We start from the raw sequence: 23,910 nt of genomic DNA, 5'->3' as shown, positions 1-23,910 counted from the left end.
CGCACATACAGGCTGGGGGGAGACGCCGCGGGGGGAGATGCCGCGCATATAGGCTGGGGGGAGACACCGCGCGCCCATTGGCTGGGGGAGATGCCGCGCGCCCATTGGCTGTGGGAAACGCCGCGCGCCCATTGGCTGGGGGAGACGCCATGCATCCATTGGCTGGGGGAGACGCTGCAGCGCAGCCATTGACTGGGGGAGACGTCGCAGCGCAGCCATTGGCTACAACAGCACAAACAGAGCCAGCGGGTCCTACAGGACCTGATCAGTTTTTAAATCTGGGTCCCCAGTTTGCTGTAGTGCGTAAAAACGCGCTATATCGCGTATTTTGCGAACCCTGGTTTTCTATTTAGATGATTTGCTTTTCAAAGCAAAGTCAATAGAGGCTCTTCAAGTAGATCTGATAAGGACAGTAAACGTCCTAGAGTTCCATGTCTGGGTTACCAACTACCAAAATTCCAAGATGCTTCCCAGTCAACGCAGGAAAGTTTTGAAGTGTTCAATACCCAACTAGCCAGGGTCTTTTTGCCAACAGAAAACCTATAATAACCAAGTCGTACAACATTACAGCAGTAGCATACATAAATCATCAGGGGAGCTGTAAAAAGGTCCCTGGCAATGAGAGAATCCTTTCAGATCCTATCTTCAGCGGAGATTCATGTTCCAGCGATATGTGCAGTATTATTTCAGGAATAGAGAGTTGGAAGATGGACTTTCAGAGTGGCCAGTTTATACTTCCAGGGGAATGGTCTCAGCATCCAGAAGCCTTTAACAGTCTGATAACTATATGGGGGTCAGCAAGAGATAGATCTAATGGTTTCTCAATTCAACAATAAAATGGCCAGGTGTTGTTGCAAGGTCAAGGATCAATCAGCCTTCCTAATAGATGCCATGGTGGTCCCTTGGAGTTTTCATCTAACGTACATTTTCCCACAAATAAATTTGAGAAAGTTGGCTCTGATTCCAAAAGTAAAGACTTTCTAGCAGGGTGTATAACATATACAGCCGCCATATATGCATCCAGAGCCTTGGAATATAAAGCTGGCGCTGTCAGCGCTTCAGTTACCACCCTTGGCAGTAGGTGGACATGAAGTGGGTAACTTTTAGTTATATAATCATCTAGAAGAGTTTCTCCTGATGATAGAACTAAAAGAAAACATAACTTCCAAGATACTCACTTCAGGGTTAGGGAAGAATACCTCCCGGAACAGCCACTCCATCAGATGTCTGCACTGAAACTACTCGTCACATGACTGCCCGGACCCGGAAGACTTCTCTGGATACGCCGCTGCTGCCGGGAGCCGGTAAGTCACAACCAGGGACATTTCACATTCTATCACGTCAACATTTCTCAGTTTCCACATAATGAATATCAACCTTATATACCACACCGGTCTCCAATCATGTTACCAGCTCTCTTCACGTGTAAACTAAACCCGGCTCCACTAGTACAATATTATGCATGTCCAGCCTCAGTGTAAAATCCAATTATTTTACAAGGGCAAAACAGAAAAATGCCATATAATAAAAACAGTGCTCTATAGAAGCGCTAGGCAGCCAGCGTAAGTCAGGGGGATTACTGTACAAACATCCCGACTGATTCACAAGTAAAATTTGAGTAGTAGCCTGGATTAGTTACAGCTAAAACTATGAAAGCATCTGTATGCTCTGTGTATTCTATTACCTTCACCTGGTAGTACTGTCATTTTAAGGACATTTGATTTGATTCAATAAACATCTGTTTTCATCCAAGATGCCGGCATCTGCTCTATATCCTGTGACCACCCCATAAAGTGCCTGAGCAAAGAGAATGTCTGGCTTTTTTCCTGTAATAAGTGTTTATTACTCACCTGTGCTGATATCTGTACGGATTTCCTCCTCTCTACACTGCTCATCACCCCTCACATATGTATCTTCTTCTGCCTCTATATCGTCTGCCTTCATATCAGTCACATACGTTTCTTCTTCTCCGTCTTTCTCTTCTGTCTTATTATCAGTCACATACGTCTCTTCTTCTCCCTCTGTATCTTCTGTCTTATTATCAGTCACACAAGTCTCTTCTACTGCCTCCATATCTTCTGTGCTATTCTCAGTCACATATGTATCTTCTTCTGCCTCTATATCTTCTGCCTTCATATCAGTCAGATATGTCACTTCTTCTCCCTCTGAATCTTCTGCCTTATCATTAGTCACATACGTCTCTTCTTCTCCCTCTAGATCTTCTGTGCTATTTTCAGTCACATATGTCTCTTCTTCTCCCTGTATGTCTTCTGTGCTATTATCAGTCACATACATCTCTTCTTCTCCCACTATATCTTCTGCCTTCATATCAGTCACATATGTCTCTTCTTCTCCCTCTATACCTTTTGCCTTATCAGTCACATATGTCTCTTCTTCTCCCTCTATATCGTCTGTGCTATTATCAGTCACATATGTCTCTTCTTCTCCCTCTATATCTTCTGCCTTCATATCAGTCACATATGTCACTTCTTCTCCCTCTATATCTTCTGCCTTATTATCAGTCACATACATCTCTTCTTCTCCCACTATATCTTCTGCCTTCATATCAGTGACATATGTCACTTCTTCTCCCTCTGTATCTTTTGCCTTCATATCAGTCACATACGTCTCTTCTTCTCCCTCTATATCTTCTGTGCTATTATCAGTCACATATGTATCTTCTTCTGCCTCTATATCTTCTGCCTTCATATCAGTAACATACGTCTCTTCTCCCGCTTTATCTTCTGCCATAATATCAGTCACATACGTCTGTTCTTCTACCTCTGTATCTTCTGCCTTCATATCAGTCACATACATCTCATCTTGTCCCTCTATATCTTCTGCCTTCATATCAGTCACATACGTCTCTCCTCCCTCTATATCTTCTGCCTTGTCAGTCACATATGTCTCTTCTTCCTCTGTCTCTTCTATTTTAATATTAGCCAAATCGTCAACCTAACAAAACAATAAAATAACACTTTAATATTGTCTGATGTCATTACTCGAGACTAAACTCCAGTGCATTAGACTTATAAAGGTTTATTTATGAAGTGATAGGTTGCAAAACCCAGAGCTTCTGATCCTGTTTATGCCCAATATTTAAAAAAGCTAATAAAAGCATTGTCTTATTACATATCGGGCATAAATACATCCACTTTACATATCATACAATGAACAGTCACTTTGGTATATTATTGAGACCATAAATCACATCTAACTGTGGGAATCTGTGAACCTCCTCTGTACAAACCTGGGAATAAAGAGGACGGGGACATCTCTCTGGGGCATTTTTGTTACTGGGTCCATCTGTAGGAGACACAAAATTACTGAGTTCATTATATATATGTGTTTATCAGATGATGTGTGTATTTAGGGGGCCCCTATACCTGCTCTCCCCTGTACAATAAATGACAGTCTCGTCTTACCCAGTGATGTGAAAGGCCGGCGATTCTCCATCATCACGTCCTTGTACAGACCCTTGTGTCCCTCTATATACTCCCCCTCCTGCATTAAGACATAGACAATGACATTCTGACACCTTATGGGAACCTGACACACACAATGATACAGTCATCACCCAGACACATCCCCTGGTGTTACTGTATAATGTCCCATTCCCAGCAGTCACCTCTCCAGTCATCACCCAGACACATCCCCTGGTGTTACTGTATAATGTCCCATTCCCAGCAGTCACCTCTCCAGTCATCACCCAGACACATCCCCTGTTGTTACTATATAATGTCCCAGAAGTCACCTCTCTAGTCAGCAGCTGAATGATCTTGTTGGTGAGTTCGATGATCTTCTTGTCATTGTCTATCTTGTGTATCAGTGAGAGAGGTGGAGGCACCGTGATGGGGCTCTGGGCCCTGCTCTGTTCTCCTGACACACGGGGATGACTGCCAGACGTCTCACAGTCATCAGATGTCTTCTTCATTACTATGTAATCCTGTGTATTCAAAAAGATACTTTGAGTGCAGATCCTCTTCACCACCCCAGTCATGTCCATGTATTATTACTATAGATAAGTGATGTCACTGTGACAACCCCTGTCAGTTGTGGTAACCCTTAAATGTCATAATTTTAATTGAATATAAATAAAGATTAATATGTTTTAACTAAGGAATGATTAATGTGGACTGACATAATGGTGCACCGTAGTAAAAGACTCTACTTTTCTCTTTGTTTTTTAAAAAAAGTCACTGTGACACTCCCAGATAATCCTCACCTTCCAATTCATGTCCCTGTATTATTACTGTAGCTATAAGTGATGTCACTGTGACACTCCCTGACCCTCTCACCTCCCCAGTCATGTCCCTGTATTATTACTATAGATATAAGTGATGTCACTGTGACACTCCCAGATCCCCTCACCTCCCCAGTCATGTCCCTGTATTATTACTATAGATATAAGTGATGTCACTGTGACACTCCCAGATCCCCTCACCTCCCCAGTCATGTCCCTGTATTATTACTATAGATATAAGTGATGTCACTGTGACACTCCCAGATCCCCTCACCTCCCCAGTCATGTCCCTGTATTATTACTATAGATATAAGTGATGTCACTGTGACACTCCCAGATCCCCTCACCTCCCCAGTCATGTCCCTGTATTATTACTATAGATATAAGTGATGTCACTGTGACACTCCCAGATCCCCTCACCTCCCCAATCAGCAGGTAGATGATCTCCAGGGTGAGATTTAGTATCCTCTCAGTCATGTGATTCCTGTTCATGTCCATCCTCAGTGATCAGTGATTTATAGAGGACACGTCTCACACTCACGTGACGTCTAGTAACAAGGATCTGACTCCTCACTGTACAGAAATCTAGAAATAAATATAATTATTAGAAGCTATTTCTTACCAGTTATTTATATAGTGCGCACATATTACTCAGCGCTTTACAGGGAATATTTAGTCACTGACATCTCTCTCTGCCCCAGTGGAGCTTACAATCGACATTTCCTACCACATGGACAGCCCACACACATACACACTAGGGGTATTTATGAAAGAACAATGTAAAAAAAAAGGTGTGAGGTCTAGGCCAACCACAAGAGACTCTATAAAGAGAGCACTCAAAATAGCAAGTTATCACCCATTATTATCTGACTAAAATTTAACCTTTAATTGGATTGTTAGAAACAAAGTAAAATTGAACTCACACTTACATATAACAGATATAGACAAGTTGACAAAACTACAGTATATTGTAATCACTGTAGTTATTGGTCATTTAAAGGTGAAGTATTACAAAAATTAAATAGATACATCACTAACATAAATGTTAAAAGGTCTTAATGTAAAAAACACCAGGTACAGAATAATAAATAAAAAGTTGCTCCCTATGTAGGACATGAGATGATCACCATCAATGATAGATCTACAACAAAAACCCCTAAAGTAAAGAAATAAAAGTTGGGTGTATCCAGTTATGCAGCTGGGCTCTGCTGTTCCCCCTCATACAATGTAGAGGAGAGGGAATGAGAGATCTGCTAGCGCAATCACCCCTTGAAAAGAAGTCAACAGTGATCCACTTCATCAACCCCAATCTCTGCTGTTGGTTGTCTTGCCACAAGTATTGGACAATCAATGAGAGGATTCTTAGGTTGGTATGAGAATCACTGGGAAATACAAGTATTGAAACAATCAAATCTCAAAGGTGTATAGAGAAGTCTGGGATAAAGATTCTGATCTCATTCCCTCTCCTCTACATTGTATGAGGGGGAACAGCAGAGCCTAGCTGCATAACTAGATACACCCAACTTTTATTTCTTTACTTTAGGGGTTTTTGTTGTAGATCTATCATTGACGGTGATCACCTCATGTCCTACATAGGGAACAAATTTTGTTTTATTATTCTGTACCTGGTGTTTTTTACATTAAGACCTTTTAACATTTATGTTAGTGATGTATCTATGTAATTTTTGTAATACTTCACCTTTAAATGACCAATAACTACAGTGATTACAATATACTGTAGTTTTGTCAACTTGTCTATATCTGTTATATGCAAGTGTGAGTTCAATTCTACTTTGTTTCTAACAATCCAATTAAAGGTTAAACTTTAGTCAGATAATAATGGGTGATAACTTGCTATTTTGCGTGCTCTCTCTATAGAGTCTTTTGTGGCTGGCCCAGACCTCCCACATTTTATTTTACATTGTTCTAATTACTCTGAGAAGCACCTCCACAATTCTACACATACCCTGAGGGGAATAATTGATTATAGAGTGGATACAATAGCAATTATTTTTATCCCATATAATTAATTACTTTATTATACGGTGAATTGAAACCTGTGCGGTGACATTTCCCATTTCCCTTCCCTTTAATATGTATTTATGACAGAAGCCAACTAACCTACCAGTGTAAGAAACCAATGTAAACACGGGTAGAACATACAAAATCCAGACAGACAGGACCTTGGGCAGGAATTAAATCCATGACCCCAGTGCGGAGTAGAAATGCTGTCCACTATGCTATCATGTTGTCCATAAAAACATAAGATTACACTGAGTGACCACTAAATCCCCTCAATCCCAGAGCCATAGAGTCTTGGTCATTGTTTCTCAGAAGTTCACTGACCCAGCTTCTCAGGTGCCCTCCCTCTATTAGTGACTTGGTAACCATGGTTGGCTTGAGCCTTCCTAGGTGAGAGGGTTAATAGCTCCCTCCCTAGTTATGATGATGTTATCAACAGTGTTCCAGTATTGGGGGCAGACTAATGGGTGACTTGTTATTGTGGACCCCTCGTATGCAGATTCCCTCCCTCAGAGTGGGTTTGTTCTGCAGGGGTCCCTTCAAAATGTTGCTGTGGGGACAAAGTTCTAGGTCCACCTATGGTACTGAGACATCTATTCCAGGAGCTGGAAGAGATGGAATTAGTAACCTAACACCTGTTCTGGCAAATAGATATAGCTACTACTCCAACACCTATTCCAGCAGCTGCAATAAAGGGCGTGAGTATTTAGATCCCTATTTTGACACCCAGAATGGATGGCTAAGGTACTGGGAGACCCAATGGGACAGCTGGAAGAGATGGTTCTCATAGCCCTATTCTGGCACTTGAAACAGCTGGCTAACGTACGCACAGCTCCATCTACCACCTGACACAGTTGGTTAAGGTTATCAGAGCTCTATTCCGGCACAAAGAACAGCAGAAGTACTCACTGCTCCATCTAGGCTCCCGAACAGGTAGCTTACACACTCAGAGCTCTTTACCGGCACCAGGAATGGCTGGCTAACATACTAAAGTGAAACCTGAAACAGATGGCTAACGTACACAGAGCTGCATTCTGGAACTCAGCTAAGCTGGCTAACGTACTCCGAGCTCCATCCGCCATCTGTAACATTTGGTAAAGATGGTCAGAGGTCTATTCCGGCACTTAGGACGGATGCTAATGCACTCAAAACTGTATTTTGGCACCAAGTCCCAAACGTACTTTATCTCCATACCAGCACCCAGAACAGATGGCTAATATACTCAGAGCTCCATCCCAGCACCCGGAAAAGCAGGTAAAAGTACTGTAGCTCCATACCGTCACCTGGAATAGCAGGCTAGTGTACTCAGAAACAGATGACTCGTGTACTATACCGTCACTTAGTCACCCTGGCGGGACACCGTTATACATTACACTCCTGCACATGACACAGATGTACTAGTGTACTATACCGTCACTTAGTCACACTGGCAGGACACCGTTATACATTACATTCCTGCACATGACACAGATGACTAGTGTACTATACCGTCACTTAGTCACACTGGCAGGACACCGTTATACATTACATTCCTGCACATCACACAGATGACTAGTGTACTATACCGTCACTTAGTCACACTGGCAGGACACCGTTATATATTACATTCCTGCACATGATACAGATGACTAGTGTACTATACCGTCACTTAGTCACACTGGCAGGACACCGTTATACATTACATTCCTGCACATGACACAGATGTACTAGTGTACTATACCGTCACTTAGTCACACTGGCAGGATACCGTATACATTACATTCCTGCACATCGCACAGATGACTAGTGTACTATACCGTCACTTAGTCACACTGGCAGGACACCGTTATACATTACATTCCTGCACATCACACAGATGACTAGTGTACTATACCGTCACTTAGTCACACTGGCAGGATACCGTATACATTACATTCCTGCACATCGCACAGATGACTAGTGTACTATACCGTCACGTAGTCACACCGGCAGGACACCGTTATATATTACATTCCTGCACATGACACAGATGACTAGTGTACTATACCGTCACTTAGTCACACTGGCAGGACACCGTTATACATTACATTCCTGCACATCACACAGATGACTAGTGTACTATACCGTCACTTAGTCATACTGGCAGGACACCGTTGTACATTACATTCCTGCACATCACACAGATGACTAGTGTACTATACCGTCACTTAGTCACACTGGCAGGACACCGTTATACATTACATTCCTGCACATCACACAGATATACTAGTGTACTATACCGTCACTTAGTCACACTGGCAGGACACCGTTATATATTACATTCCTGCACATGACACAGATGACTAGTGTACTAAACCGTCACTTAGTCACACTGGCAGGACACCGTTATACATTACATTCCTGCACATCACACAGATGTACTAGTGTACTATACCGTCACTTAGTCACACTGGCGGGACACCGTTATACATTACATTCCTGCACATGACACAGAGGACTAGTGTACTATACCGTCACTTAGTCACACTGGCAGGACACCGTTATACATTACATTCCTGCACATCACACAGATATACTAGTGTACTATACCGTCACTTAGTCACACTGGCAGGACACCGTTATACATTACATTCCTGCACATGGCACAGATGACTAGTGTACTATACCGTCACTTAGTCACACTGGCAGGACACCGTTATACATTACATTCCTGCACATCACACAGATGACTAGTGTACTATACCGTCACTTAGTCACACTGGCAGGACACCGTTATACATTACATTCCTGCACATCACACAGATGACTAGTGTACTATACCGTCATTTAGTCACACTGGCAGGACACCGTTATATATTACATTCCTGCACATGACACAGATGACTAGTGTACTATACCGTCACTTAGTCACACTGGCAGGACAACGTTATACATTACATTCCTGCACATGACACAGATGACTAGTGTACTATACCGTCACTTAGTCACACTGGCAGGACAACGTTATACATTACATTCCTGCACATGACACAGATGTACTAGTGTACTATACCGTCACTTAGTCACACTGGCAGGACACAATTATACATTACATTCCTGCACATGACACAGATGACTAGTGTACTATACCGTCACTTAGTCACACTGGCAGGACACCGTTATACATTACATTCCTGCACATCACACAGATGACTAGTGTACTATACCGTCACTTAGTCACACTGGCAGGATACCGTATACATTACATTCCTGCACATCGCACAGATGACTAGTGTACTATACCGTCACGTAGTCACACCGGCAGGACACCGTTATATATTACATTCCTGCACATGACACAGATGACTAGTGTACTATACCGTCACTTAGTCACACTGGCAGGACACCGTTATACATTACATTCCTGCACATCACACAGATGACTAGTGTACTATACCGTCACTTAGTCATACTGGCAGGACACCGTTGTACATTACATTCCTGCACATCACACAGATGACTAGTGTACTATACCGTCACTTAGTCACACTGGCAGGACACCGTTATACATTACATTCCTGCACATCACACAGATATACTAGTGTACTATACCGTCACTTAGTCACACTGGCAGGACACCGTTATATATTACATTCCTGCACATGACACAGATGACTAGTGTACTAAACCGTCACTTAGTCACACTGGCAGGACACCGTTATACATTACATTCCTGCACATCACACAGATGTACTAGTGTACTATACCGTCACTTAGTCACACTGGCGGGACACCGTTATACATTACATTCCTGCACATGACACAGAGGACTAGTGTACTATACCGTCACTTAGTCACACTGGCAGGACACCGTTATACATTACATTCCTGCACATCACACAGATATACTAGTGTACTATACCGTCACTTAGTCACACTGGCAGGACACCGTTATACATTACATTCCTGCACATGGCACAGATGACTAGTGTACTATACCGTCACTTAGTCACACTGGCAGGACACCGTTATACATTACATTCCTGCACATCACACAGATGACTAGTGTACTATACCGTCATTTAGTCACACTGGCAGGACACCGTTATATATTACATTCCTGCACATGACACAGATGACTAGTGTACTATACCGTCACTTAGTCACACTGGCAGGACAACGTTATACATTACATTCCTGCACATGACACAGATGACTAGTGTACTATACCGTCACTTAGTCACACTGGCAGGACAACGTTATACATTACATTCCTGCACATGACACAGATGTACTAGTGTACTATACCGTCACTTAGTCACACTGGCAGGACACAATTATACATTACATTCCTGCACATGACACAGATGACTAGTGTACTATACCGTCACTTAGTCACACTGGCAGGACACCGTTATACATTACATTCCTGCACATCACACAGATGACTAGTGTACTATACCGTCACTTAGTCACACTGGCAGGACACCGTTATATATTACATTCCTGCACATGACACAGATGACTAGTGTACTATACCGTCACTTAGTCACACTGGCAGGACACCGTTATACATTACATTCCTGCACATGACACAGATGACTAGTGTACTATACCGTCACTTAGTCACACTGGCAGGACACCGTTATACATTACATTCCTGCACATCACACAGATGACTAGTGTACTATACCGTCACTTAGTCACACTGGCAGGACACCGTTATATATTACATTCCTGCACATGACACAGATGACTAGTGTACTATACCGTCACTTAGTCACACTGGCAGGACACCGTTATATATTACATTCCTGCACATGACACAGATGACTAGTGTACTATACCGTCACTTAGTCACACTGGCAGGACACCGTTATACATTACATTCCTGCACATGACACAGATGTACTAGTGTACTATACCGTCACTTAGTCACACTGGCAGGACAACATTATACATTACATTCCTGCACAAGACACAGATGTACTAGTGTACTATACCGTCACTTAGTCACACTGGCAGGACACCGTTATATATTACATTACTGCACATGACACAGATGACTAGTGTACTATACCGTCACTTAGTCACACTGGCTGGACGCCGTTATACATTACATTCCTGCACATCGCACAGATGTACTAGTGTACTATACCGTCACTTAGTCACACTGGCAGGACGCCGTTATACATTACATTCCTGCACATGACACAGATGTACTAGTGTACTATACCGTCACTTAGTCACACTGGCAGGACACCGTTATACATTACATTCCTGCACATCACACAGATGACTAGTGTACTATACCGTCACTTAGTCACACTGACAGGACACCGTTATACATTACATTCCTGCTCATCGCACAGATGTACTAGTGTACTATACCGTCACTTAGTCACACTGGCAGGACACCGTTATACATTACATTCCTGCACATCACACAGATGACTAGTGTACTATACCGTCACTTAGTCACACTGGCAGGACACCGTTATATATTACATTCCTGCACATGACACAGATGACTAGTGTACTATACCGTCACTTAGTCACACTGGCAGGACCGTTATATATTACATTCCTGCACATTACACAGATGTACTAGTGTACTATACCGTCACTTAGTCACACTGGCAGGACACAGTTATACATTACATTCCTGCACATGACACAGATGACTAGTGTACTATACCGTCACTTAGTCACACTGGCAGGACGCCGTTATACATTACATTCCTGCACATGACACAGATGTACTAGTGTACTATACCGTCACTTAGTCACACTGGCAGGACACCGTTATATATTACATTCCTGCACATGACACAGATGTACTAGTGTACTATACCGTCACTTAGTCACACTGGCAGGACACCGTTATACATTACATTCCTGCACATCACACAGATATACTAGTGTACTATACCGTCACTTAGTCACACTGGCAGGACACCGTTATACATTACATTCCTGCACATGGCACAGATGACTAGTGTACTATACCGTCACTTAGTCACACTGGCAGGACACCGTTATACATTACATTCCTGCCAGTATGTATATATTTTATGTTTATATACATTTAGCACATTGATGTAGTGATTCTATCAGGATGAACCATCCGTTTGTCATACATTGTAGGTTCACAGAATTATACAATTAATTCACAAGTCCTTGAGAGTGAGATTAATTGCTTGTGAGATAACGGTCAGTTTATACAAGGCCGAGAAACGCGTTAGTTACTCTCACCACGACCTATTTCTACTTGTTGGGATACTTGTTTTTGACACCGGATTACCGTTTTTTTAACCGTGCTTTCAGCGCTACATGGCGAATCCAGCAGCTCTCTAGCATCTTCTATCACTAATATCCACTGTCACATACAGCACCGGACAGAGCGGAGTCACAGCCTGCAATACTATTCACTTTACCCGGCCGGGATCAGTTGTGGAGCAGACATCGGGTGCTCCTTCCCCTGACTATTACAGGATTGGAGTCACAGGAGGTTACCCGGCGGGATCAGTTGTGGAGCAGACAGCGGGTGCTCCTTCCCCTGACTATTACAGGATTGGAGTCACAGGAGGTTACCGGGCCTGGATCAGTTGTGGAGCAGACAGCGGGTGCTCCTTCCCCTGACTGTTACAGGATTGGAGTCACAGGAGGTTACCCGGCCGGGATCAGTTGTGGAGCAGACAGCGGGTGCTCCATCCCCTGACTATTACAGGATTGGAGTCACAGGAGGTCACCCGGCCGGGATCAGTTGTGGAGCAGACAGCGGGTGCTCCTTCCCTGACTATTACAGGATTGGAGTCACAGGAGGTTACCCGGCCGGGATCAGTTATGGAGCAGACAGCGGGTGCTCCTTCCCCTGACTATTACAGAATTGGAGTCACAGGAGGTTACCCGGCCGGGATCAGTTGTGGACCAGACAGCGGGTGCTCCTTCCCCTGACTATTACAGGATTGGAGTCACAGGAGGTTACCCGGCCGGGATCAGGTGAGGAGCAGACAGCGGGTGCTCCTTCCCCTGACTGTTACAGGATTGGAGTCACAGGAGGTCACCCGGCCGGGATCAGTTGTGGAGCAGACAGCGGGTGCTCCTTCCCCTGACTATTACAGGATTGGAGTCACAGGAGGTCACCCGGCCGGGATCAGTTGTGGAGCAGACAGCGGGTGCTCCTTCCCTGACTATTACAGGATTGGAGTCACAGGAGGTTACCCGGCCGGGATCAGTTATGGAGCAGACAGCGGGTGCTCCTTCCCCTGACTATTACAGAATTGGAGTCACAGGAGGTTACCCGGCCGGGATCAGTTGTGGACCAGACAGCGGGTGCTCCTTCCCCTGACTATTACAGGATTGGAGTCACAGGAGGTTACCCGGCCGGGATCAGGTGTGGAGCAGACAGCGGGTGCTCCTTCCCCTGACTATTACAGGATTGGAGTCACAGGAGGTTACCCGGCCGGGATCAGTTGTGGAGCAGACAGCGGGTGCTCCTTCCCCTGACTATTACAGGATTGGAGTCACAGGAGGTCACCCGGCCGGGATCAGTTGTGGAGCAGACAGCGGGTGCTCCTTCCCCTATTACAGGATTGGAGTCACAGGAGGTTACCCGGCGGGATCAGTTGTGGAGCAGACAGCGGGTGCTCCTTCCCCTGACTATTACAGGATTGGAGTCACAGGAGGTTACCCGGCCGGGATCAGTTGTGGAGCAGACAGCGGGTGCTCCTTCCCCTGACTATTACAGGATTGGAGTCACAGGAGGTTACCCTGCCGGGATCAGGTGTGGAGCAGACAGCGGGTGCTCCTTCCCCTGACTATTACAGGATTGGAGTCACAGGAGGTTACCCGGCCGGGATCAGTTGTGGAGCAGACAGCGGGTGCTCCTTCCCCTGACTATTACAGGATTGGAGTCACAGGAGGTCACCCGGCCGGGATCAGTTGTGGAGCAGACAGCGGGTGCTCCTTCCCCTGACTATTACAGGATTGGAGTCACAGGAGGTCACCCGGCCGGGATCAGTTGTGGAGCAGACAGCGGGTGCTCCTTCCCCTGACTATTACAGGTTTGGAGTCACAGGAGGTCACCCGGCCGGGATCAGTTGTGGAGCAGACAGCGGGTGCTCCTTCCCCTGACTATTACAGGATTGGAGTCACAGGAGGTCACCCGGCCGGGATCAGTTGTGGAGCAGACAGCGGGTGCTCCTTCCCCTGACTATTACAGGATTGGAGTCACAGGAGGTCACCCAGCCGGGATCAGTTGTGGAGCAGACAGCGGGTGCTCCTTCCCCTGACTATTACAGAATTGGAGTCACAGGAGGTTACCCGGCCGGGATCAGTTGTGGAGCAGACAGCGGGTGCTCCTTCCCCTGACTATTACAGGATTGGAGTCACAGGAGGTTACCCGGCCGGGATCTGGTGTGGAGCAGACAGCGGGTGCTCCTTCCCCTGACTATTACAGGATTGGAGTCACAGGAGGTTACCCGGCCGGGATCAGTTGTGGAGCAGACAGCGGGTGCTCCTTCCCCTGACTATTACAGGATTGGAGTCACAGGAGGTTACCGGCCGGGATCAGTTGTGGAGCAGACAGCGGGTGCTCCTTCCCCTGACTATTACAGGATTGGAGTCACAGGAGGTTACCGGGTAAGAACCTCTAACCACAAATAAGACTTATTACCCGCTTTATATAAAGTTTATTCAACCTTTCATCCTGCATACAAATATACGGGTCATCCATTATCCCGGGAAACATTATCCAACATACTTATTATCCGGATTTCTGTTACAATAACTGGACGTGTAACATATATATTTATCCTCCACCAGGAGTTACAGGATTTCTTCTTCCTTGATCTGCAACAATTGTTTCTTTTTTACTTTGAAATTGTTTTTATGTTTGTATTTAATATGATAAATGCTACTACTTAGTGACACAAGCAGAATTTTATTGGTCAATATTTTAGAATATTTTATTAAAGATCCAGAGTTAATAATCTCTTAGAATTTGGATTTGTGATCTTTGTTAGATGTCTTGTATGATACTAAAACAAATTATCAGCGCTCCCGATTTCCTTCTCTTTATATTAACAAGGTCTGCGCCACCTGTATTATAGTAACAATGGAGTTTGCACCACCTGTATTATAGTAACAACTGGGGCTGTTCCACCTGTATTATATTAACAACAGAGTCTGCACCACCTGTATTGTAGCAACAACTGGGTCTGCATAACCTGTTATAGTAACAGCAGGGTCTACTCCACCTGTATTATAGTAACAATGGAGTCTGCACCACCTGTATTATAGTAACAACTGAGTCTGCTAAACCTGTATTATAGTAACAATAGAGTCTGCACCACCTGTATTATAGTAACAACAGAGTCTATAGTACCAACGGAGACCGTGCCACCTGTATTATAGTAACAACTGGGTCTGCTCCACCTGTATTATAGTAACAACTGAGTCTGCACCACCTGCATTATAGTAACATCAGGGTCTGCGCCACCTGTGTTATAGTAACAATGGAGTTTGCACCACCTGTTATAGTAACAATGGAGTCTGCACCACCTGTGCTATAGTAACAGCAGGGTCTGCGCCACCTGTATTATAGTAACATCAGGGTCTGCGCCACCTGTGTTATAGTAACAATGGAGTCTGCACCACCTGTGCTATAGTAACAGCAGGGTCTGCGCCACCTGCATTAGAAAATTAGGACACTAGAGTGTATCCTACCTGCACAGTGACAATGCAACACCACAGTCTGCTCCAGCTGTACTACAGCAATGAAACAGTGTCTGGTCTCCTTGTAGTACAGCAAAGTGTCACCAATGTCTGCTCAGCCTACAGAAGAATAATAATAATAATAATAATAATAATAATAATAATAATAATAATAATAATAATAATAATAATATAATTACCTGCTGTCAGACACAACACTGGCTGCTCCCTGTCCCTGCTGCTTCCTGTGGGAATGATAGGAGGAGGGAGACCTCAGACCAGGAGAAAATGGCCGCCGCTCCTAATGTAACCTCAGGGCCAGGGAACATGATATTGCAGCTGGACTGGTATACAGGAAAATGGCCGCCGCCCTCCCGCACTGAGGACATGTATTATAGAGAAGACTGTCATTCTAGAGAGGATTACCGGGCTGATTAACACGGCTCCGCCCACCCGCCGTCTCTATGGCTGCAGTCTTCCACTCCTCCCTGATAATGAGGTGAGTGACGTTTCGAGGAGCCAATCAGATTGTTAAAATTACAAAGCAGAGATAAAGCCTAATACAGATTAACAACAAGTGACGACAGGAAGTGGGCGGAGTTACATAGAGCGCGGGGAAGGCGACGTCTCTGTGTCCAGCAGCAGCAGGTAATGTGTCCTATTATACAGAGGGAGTGGTCTGTGGTGCCCTACTATACAGGGGGAGCAGCCTTTGGTGTCCTGCTATACAGGGGGAGCAGCCTGTGGTGTCCTACAGGGGAGCTGCCTGTGGTGTCCTACTATACAGGGGGAGCTGCCTGTGGTGTCCTACTATACAGGGGGAGCGGCCTGTGGTGTCCTACTATACAGGGGGAGCGGCCTGTGGTGTCCTACTATACAGGGGGAGTGGCCTGTACCTATAGAATATACCAGTGGGGGGAGGCCTGGGCTATATACCCTGTACTGTCACACAGTCTCCTCATACAGCAGCACTGGGGGTCCCATAATAACAGCTCCCAGCACACACTGATAAGTGGTATTATTATATAGGGGAGAGGGGAGTGTACGGTGATATATGAGGGGGAATAACAGCTCCTGGCACACACTGGTATGTTGTATTATAATATAGGGAAGAGGGGTCTATACAGTGATATATGAGGGGGAATAACAGCTCCCAGCACACACTGATATGTGGTATTATTATTATTTAGGGGGAAGACCATGCAGTGATATATTAGGGAGAATAACATAGTTTCTAGCGCACACTGATATGTGGTATTATTACATAGGGAAGAGGGGACTGTACAGTGATATATGAGGGGGAATAGCACAGCTCCCAGCACACACTGATATGTGGTATTATTATATAGGTGAGAGGGGACTGTACAGTGGGTCTGATTCAGCAATGCTCTCAACTGCATTCTTAGCTGCAAATACGCATGCATTGAAACTGCGACAATGTTAGTGATTGAAAAAGCTCAGCCGCCATTAAGACGCCCACTTCTGTTTACTCACATCCGTCTTACCTTGCAATCTAGTGTAAACATTGGTAACATCGACGAACATCGGCCCATCACGCAATTAAGGCACGTCAGACCCTACGCAGAACTTCAAGCCTTGTCTCACGCAGTGAGTACTCAAGCTGTGTATGCCATCGCAGTGGCTAATTTATGCATGCCCATTCAAACGGACAAGCTCGCCCGTCACCACCCCAAACCGCTTACAGCCTGTCACTCACTCTGCGATGGATTCTGCTCTGCGTCCATAATGGCAGTGTTATCGCTGCACACGTGTGGTGAATGCGCAGTAACTATTGCTGAATCTGCGTATACAGTTGCAATTGCTATAAATGCTGAATCAGGCCCAGTGATATATGAAGGGGAATAACACATCTCCCGGCACACACTGATATGTGGTATTATATAGGGGAGAGGGGACCATACAGTAATATATGAGGATGAATATCACAGCTCCCAGCTCCCACTGATATGTGGTATTATTATATATGGAAGTGGGAACTCTACAGTGATATATGAGGTGGAATAACAGCTCCCAGCTCACACTGATATATGGTATTATTATTATATAGGGAAGAGGGGACTGTACAGTGATATATGAGAGGGAATAACACAGCTCCCGGCACACACTGATATTTGGTATTATTATATAGGGGGAGAGGGGACTGTACAGTGATATTTGAGGGGAATAACACAGTTCCCAGCACACACTGATATGTGGTTTTATTCTATAGGGGAGAGGGGACCATACAGTGATATATGAGGGGGAATAACACAGCTCCCAGCACAGACTGATATTTGGTATTATTATTATATAGGGAGAGAGGGGACTGTACAGTGATATATGAGGGAGAATAACACATCTCCTGGCACACACTGGTATGTGGTATTATAATATAGGGGAGAGGGGACTATACAGTAATATATGAGGGGAATAACACAGCTCCCAGCACTGACTTATATGTGATATTATTATTATTATTTAGGGAGAAGACCGTGCAGTGATATATTAGGGAGAATAACACAGTTTCTAGCGCACACGGATATGTGGTGTCAATATTACATAGGGAAGAGAGGCCTGTACAGTGATATATGAGGGGGAATAACACAGCTCCCAGCACACACTGATATGTGGTATTGTTATTATATAGGGGAGAGGGGACCGTACAGTGATATATGAGGAGGAATAACACAGCTCCCAGAACACACTGATATGTGGTATTTTTATATATGTGAGAGGAGACCATACAGTGGGTCTGATTCAGCACGGCTCTCAACTGCATTCTTAGCTGCAAATACGCATGCATTGAAACTGCGACAATGTTAGTAATTGCAAAAGCTCAGCCGCCATTAAGACGCCCACTTCTGTTTACTCACATCCGTCTTACCTTGCAATCTAGTGTAAACATTGGTAACATTGACGAACATCGGCCCATCACGCAATTAAGGCACGTCAGACCCTACGCAGAACTTCAAGCCTTGTGTCACGCCGTGAGTACTCAAGCTGTGTATGTCATCGCAGTGGCTAATTTATGCATGCCCATTCAAACGGACAAGCTCGCCCGTCACCACCCCAAACCGCTTACAGCCTGTCACTCACTCTGCGATGGATTCTGCTCTGCGTCCATAATGGCAGTGTTATCGCTGCACACGTGTGGTGAATGCGCAGTAACTATTGCTGAATCTGCGTATACAGTTGCTATTGCTATAAATGCTGAATCAGGCCCAGTGATATATGAAGGGGAATAACACATCTCCCGGCACACCACACTGATATGTGGTATTATTATTATATAGGGGAGAGGGGACCTTACAGTAATATATGAGGATGAATATCACAGCTCTCAGCACGCATTGATGCGTGGTATTATTATTATATAGGGGGATGCGGGCATTGATGCGTGGTATTATTATTATATAGGGGGATGGAACTGTACAGTGCTATATAAAGGGGAATAACACAGCTCCCAGCACACACTGATATGTGGTATTATTATTATTATATAACAGAGAGGGCACTGTAAGTGATATATGAGGGGGAATAACACAGCTCCCAGCACACACTGATATGTGATATTACTTGCTAATGCAACAAACTGCTGAGATACATACCATAGTGTGCTAGAACCACCAGATCAGTTAGTGACACCCCAGACAGGAAAAAGGAACTGCATGGGTTGTGACAGGAGCAGGGTGCTAGGCTGATCACTACAGTTCTGTCTGCAGCTCTGTCCTCTAACCTGGCCCCCGCATCCTGCCCATGAGCAGTACTAACCCTGAGCAGATTAGTGACTGGCGTACAGAAAGAGCGGACGTGCAAGGCGACTGCCACCAAAGTGATGGTAGGAATGGGCAGCAGTACCTTTTGTGTTGCACTGAAATGCCCATTCCAACACCTCCATATAGTATTCCCTCTCACCTGAATCTCAACCATGTTTTTGAATAGAGATTTGCTGAAATTTGCTACATTGCGCGTACGCGTCCATTTAGTGTCAGTCAGCAGTTGCCGGAGTTCTTGTCCAACCGGGTCATTAATGATCTGTCATCCTTTACATGTTTTTTGTGATGCTTCTTGATTTATTATATCGCTGCTCTGATTACATGTAGGTCCTATTTCTGGTTATGATCTATGTAGATCCTGTATGTGGTTATGCTCTATGTAGGTCCTGTATGTGGTTATACTCTATGTAGGTCCTGTATGTGGTTATGCTCTATGTAGGTCCTGCTTCTGGTTATGCTCTATGTAGGTGCTATTTCTGGTTATGCTCTATGTAGGTCCTGTTTCTGGTTATGCTCTATGTAGGTCCTGTTTGTGGTTATGCTCTATGTAGGTCCTATTTCTGGTTATGCTCTATGTAGGTTCTGTTTGTGGTTATGCTCTCTGTAGGTCCTTAGTTTTCACTCTAGGTCCGGTGACAGGCAGGGAACCAGACCTAGAGTAAGGGCATGGTCACTGAAAAGTGACGCGTCCCCTTTTCGTCACTCTTGGGGGCATGTCCGGTACTTACGGACAAGCCGGGCAGCCCCCAAGCACTGCGGTCACTGTGATGGAATCCGTTCACCGGCGGTGACCTCCGCTCTGCCGTTTTCCCCACCCACGGGACACTGCAGCCCGTGGATGGAGGACGGAACCCGAAGGCTGTTTCAGCAGGGCTCCGCGCTGGAGGGCAGGGTGCTTTCTGCCCTTCAAAAATAGGGCAGAGCAAGGCGCCCGCTGAAACAGCCTAGCGGGAACGCTAGGTCCTATTTGTGGTTATGCTCTATGTAGGTGCTATTTGTGGTTATGCTCTATGTAGGTCCTATTTGTGGTTATGCTCTGTGTAGGTCCTATTTGTGGTTATGTTCTATGTAGGTGCTATTTGTGGTTATGCTCTATGTAGGTCCTGTTTGTGTTTATGCTCTATGTAGGTGCTATTTGTGGTTATGCTCTGTGTAGGTCCTATTTGTGGTTATGCTCTATGTAGGTGCTATTTGTGGTTATGATCTATGTAGGTGCTATTTGTGTTTATGATCTATGTAGGTGCTATTTGTGGTTATGCTCTATGTAGTGCTATTTGTGTTTATGCTCTATGTAGGTGCTATTTGTGGTTATGCTCTATGTAGGTGCTATTTGTGTTTATGCTCTATGTAGGTGCTATTTGTGGTTATGCTCTATGTAGGTGCTATTTGTGGTTATGCTCTATGTAGGTCCTGTTTGTGTTTATGCTCTATGTAGGTGCTATTTGTGGTTATGCTCTATGTAGGTGCTATTTGTGGTTATGCTCTATGTAGGTGCTATTTGTGTTTATGCTCTATGTAGGTGCTATTTGTAGTTATGCTCTATGTAGGTGCTATTTGTGGTTATGCTCTATGTAGGTGCTATTTGTGGTTATGCTCTATGTAGGTGCTATTTGTAGTTATGCTCTATGTAGGTGCTATTTGTGGTTATGCTCTATGTAGGTCCTGTTTGTGTTTATGCTCTATGTAGGTGCTATTTGTGGTTATGCTCTATGTAGGTGCTATTTGTGGTTATGCTTTATTTAGGTCCTGTTTGTGTTTATGCGTTATGTAGGTAATTGATATCTGACATTTTCTATTTATCTCATATGTAGTTTCTTCCCTCTTATACAGGGGTTTTACCCAAGCCTCTGATTATTGCAGACACTTGAAGTGGACATAAGAACACTTCCACAGGTAAGATTGTCACTATCCTGTGATTTATTATTATTCCCGTCTCCCAGCCGTCTCCTTGTACAGGATGTCACACATTAATAAATAACACAATAAAGAACATTACTATATATTAGTCTGGATCTTTTCTCTCTCACAAAGTCTGGCCTCTGGGTAGACGAGGATGAAACAAGGGACCCGATTGCCAGGTTCTCTCACAGATGTGACCCTTAGTACATACCATACATTTTTTTGCCAATTTAGATGCACATGTAGGTAACAATTTCCTCTTGGTTGGCAAATACCACTAATATCATCCTCAGTAATACAATAATACAGATCAGTGGTAGATGGAGCATTAGATGTAATATCCCTGTAGTTATTAGGGAATAACAGGACACATGTATTACTAGTGGTGTTATATGGAGATGTGACTAAGGGCTGATTCTCAGTAATACAATAATACAGATCAGTGGTAGATGGAGCATTAGATGTAATATCCCTGTAGTTATTAGGGAATAACAGGACACATGTATTACTAGTGGTGTTATATGGAGATGTGACTAAGGGCTGATTCTCAGTAATACAATAATACAGATCAGTGGTAGATGGAGCATTAGATGTAATATCCCTGTAGTTATTAGGGAATAACAGGACACATTTATTACTAGTGGTGTTAGATGGAGATGTGACTATGGTCTGATTCTCAGTAATACAATAATACAGATCAGTGGTAGATGGAGCACTAGCTGTAATAACCCTGTAGTTATTAGGGAATAACAGGACACATGTATTACTAGTGCTGTTAGATGGGGATGTGACTATGGTCTGATTCTCAGTAATACAATAATACAGATCAGTGGTAGATGGAGCATCAGATGTAATAACCCTGTAGTTATTAGGGAATAACAGGACACATGTATTACTAGTGGTGTTAGATGGAGATGTGACTAAGGACTGATTCTCAGTAATACAATAATACAGATCAGTGGTAGATGGAGCATCAGCTGTAATAAACCTGTAGTTATTAGGGAATAACAGGACACGTGTATTACTAGTGGTGTTATATGGAGATGTGACTAAGGGCTGATTCTCAGTAATACAATAATACAGATCAGTGGTAGATGGAGCATCAGATGTAATAACCCTGTAGTTATTAGGGAATAACAGGACACATGTATTACTAGTGCTGTTAGATGGAGATGTGACTAAGGGCTGATTCTCAGTAATATAATAATACAGATCAGTGGTAGATGGAGCATCAGATGTAATATCCCTGTAGTTATTAGGGAATAACAGGACACATGTATTACTAGTGCTGTTAGATGGAGATGTGACTAAGGGCTGATTCTCAGTAATACAATAATACAGATCAGTGGTAGATGGAGCATCAGCTGTAATAACCCTGTAGTTATTAGGGAATAACAGGACACATGTATTACTAGTGGTGTTAGATGGAGATGTGACTAAGGTCTGATTCTCAGTAATACAATAATACAGATCAGTGGTAGATGGAGCATCAGATGTAATAACCCTGTAGTTATTAGGGAATAACAGGACACATGTATTACTAGTGGTGTTAGATGGAGATGTGACTAAGGGCTGATTCTCTATCATCATATTTCTTAGAGCTGATATAGAGTGATACAAAGAAACTAACCTTTGTTGCAAAATATAACCCCTCACTTATCACTCGACCACCTACACACACACATACACATATTGCCTCTTACAGTAACTACCTGAGTAAATAGAGGGTTTTTTTGTAATTTAAAACAACCTTTACCATGAGAGCTCTCAGATTTCAAATTACATCTTTCGGTGGTGCACGTTTAAATATGATCCCTGTTTTTTTAAGTGAGCTTATCTAGTGTATATGCTATATTAAAGACAAAGACAGGAGTGAAATGACTGGGAATACTATGGCTTTGATTCAAGTAGACGCAAAGGGTTGAGTTATCGCCACCAACTAACCTGCAACCTGCTCCACTCATGGCCCGATCTAGCCCCGCAACCATGGATATTTATATGTGTGTGGTGGGACCGTAAGTGTGGCATATAGCTGTACTTACTCGTGGATGCGACTGTCATGTCTAATTGGATCGACGACTAAATCCAGGGGAGTGTCACAGTGACATCACTTTTATCTATAGTAATAATACAGGGACATGACTGGGGAGGTGAGGGGATCTGAGAGTGTCATTGTAACATCACTTATATCTGTAGTAATAATACATGACAGTACAACCAGGGGATGTGTCTGGGAGATGACTATATCATTGTGTGTGTCAGGTTCCTATAAGGTGTCAGGATGTCACTGTCTAT

General features: G+C 44.1%; 2 protein-coding genes across 2 annotated transcripts in view; one reads left to right on the top strand and one right to left on the bottom strand.

The window, feature by feature from the left end:
- Positions 1-16,308, bottom strand: part of LOC148502641 (uncharacterized) — a 164,646-nt gene extending 148,338 nt beyond the window's left edge. Inside the window, exons 1-6 of the mRNA XM_088449566.1 lie at positions 16,141-16,308; positions 4,664-4,828; positions 3,755-3,946; positions 3,426-3,504; positions 3,251-3,306; positions 1,851-2,955 (exon numbers count right to left, since the gene is read on the bottom strand). Coding sequence (XP_088305692.1) covers positions 1,851-2,955; positions 3,251-3,306; positions 3,426-3,504; positions 3,755-3,946; positions 4,664-4,741 — 1,510 coding nt within the window. The 5' untranslated portion in view covers positions 4,742-4,828; positions 16,141-16,308. The remainder of the gene's footprint in view (positions 1-1,850; positions 2,956-3,250; positions 3,307-3,425; positions 3,505-3,754; positions 3,947-4,663; positions 4,829-16,140) is intronic.
- Positions 1-23,910, top strand: part of LOC148502640 (uncharacterized) — a 72,643-nt gene that overhangs the window by 36,252 nt on the left and 12,481 nt on the right. The window lies entirely within an intron of this gene.

Source organism: Taudactylus pleione, unplaced genomic scaffold (assembly GCF_031769625.1).
Source record: "Taudactylus pleione unplaced genomic scaffold, aTauple2 ptg000488l, whole genome shotgun sequence".
In the NCBI taxonomy this organism is placed as follows: domain Eukaryota; kingdom Metazoa; phylum Chordata; class Amphibia; order Anura; family Myobatrachidae; genus Taudactylus; species Taudactylus pleione.
Note: the sequence above shows the minus strand (reverse complement) of the source record. Positions and strands in the feature narration are given on the sequence as shown.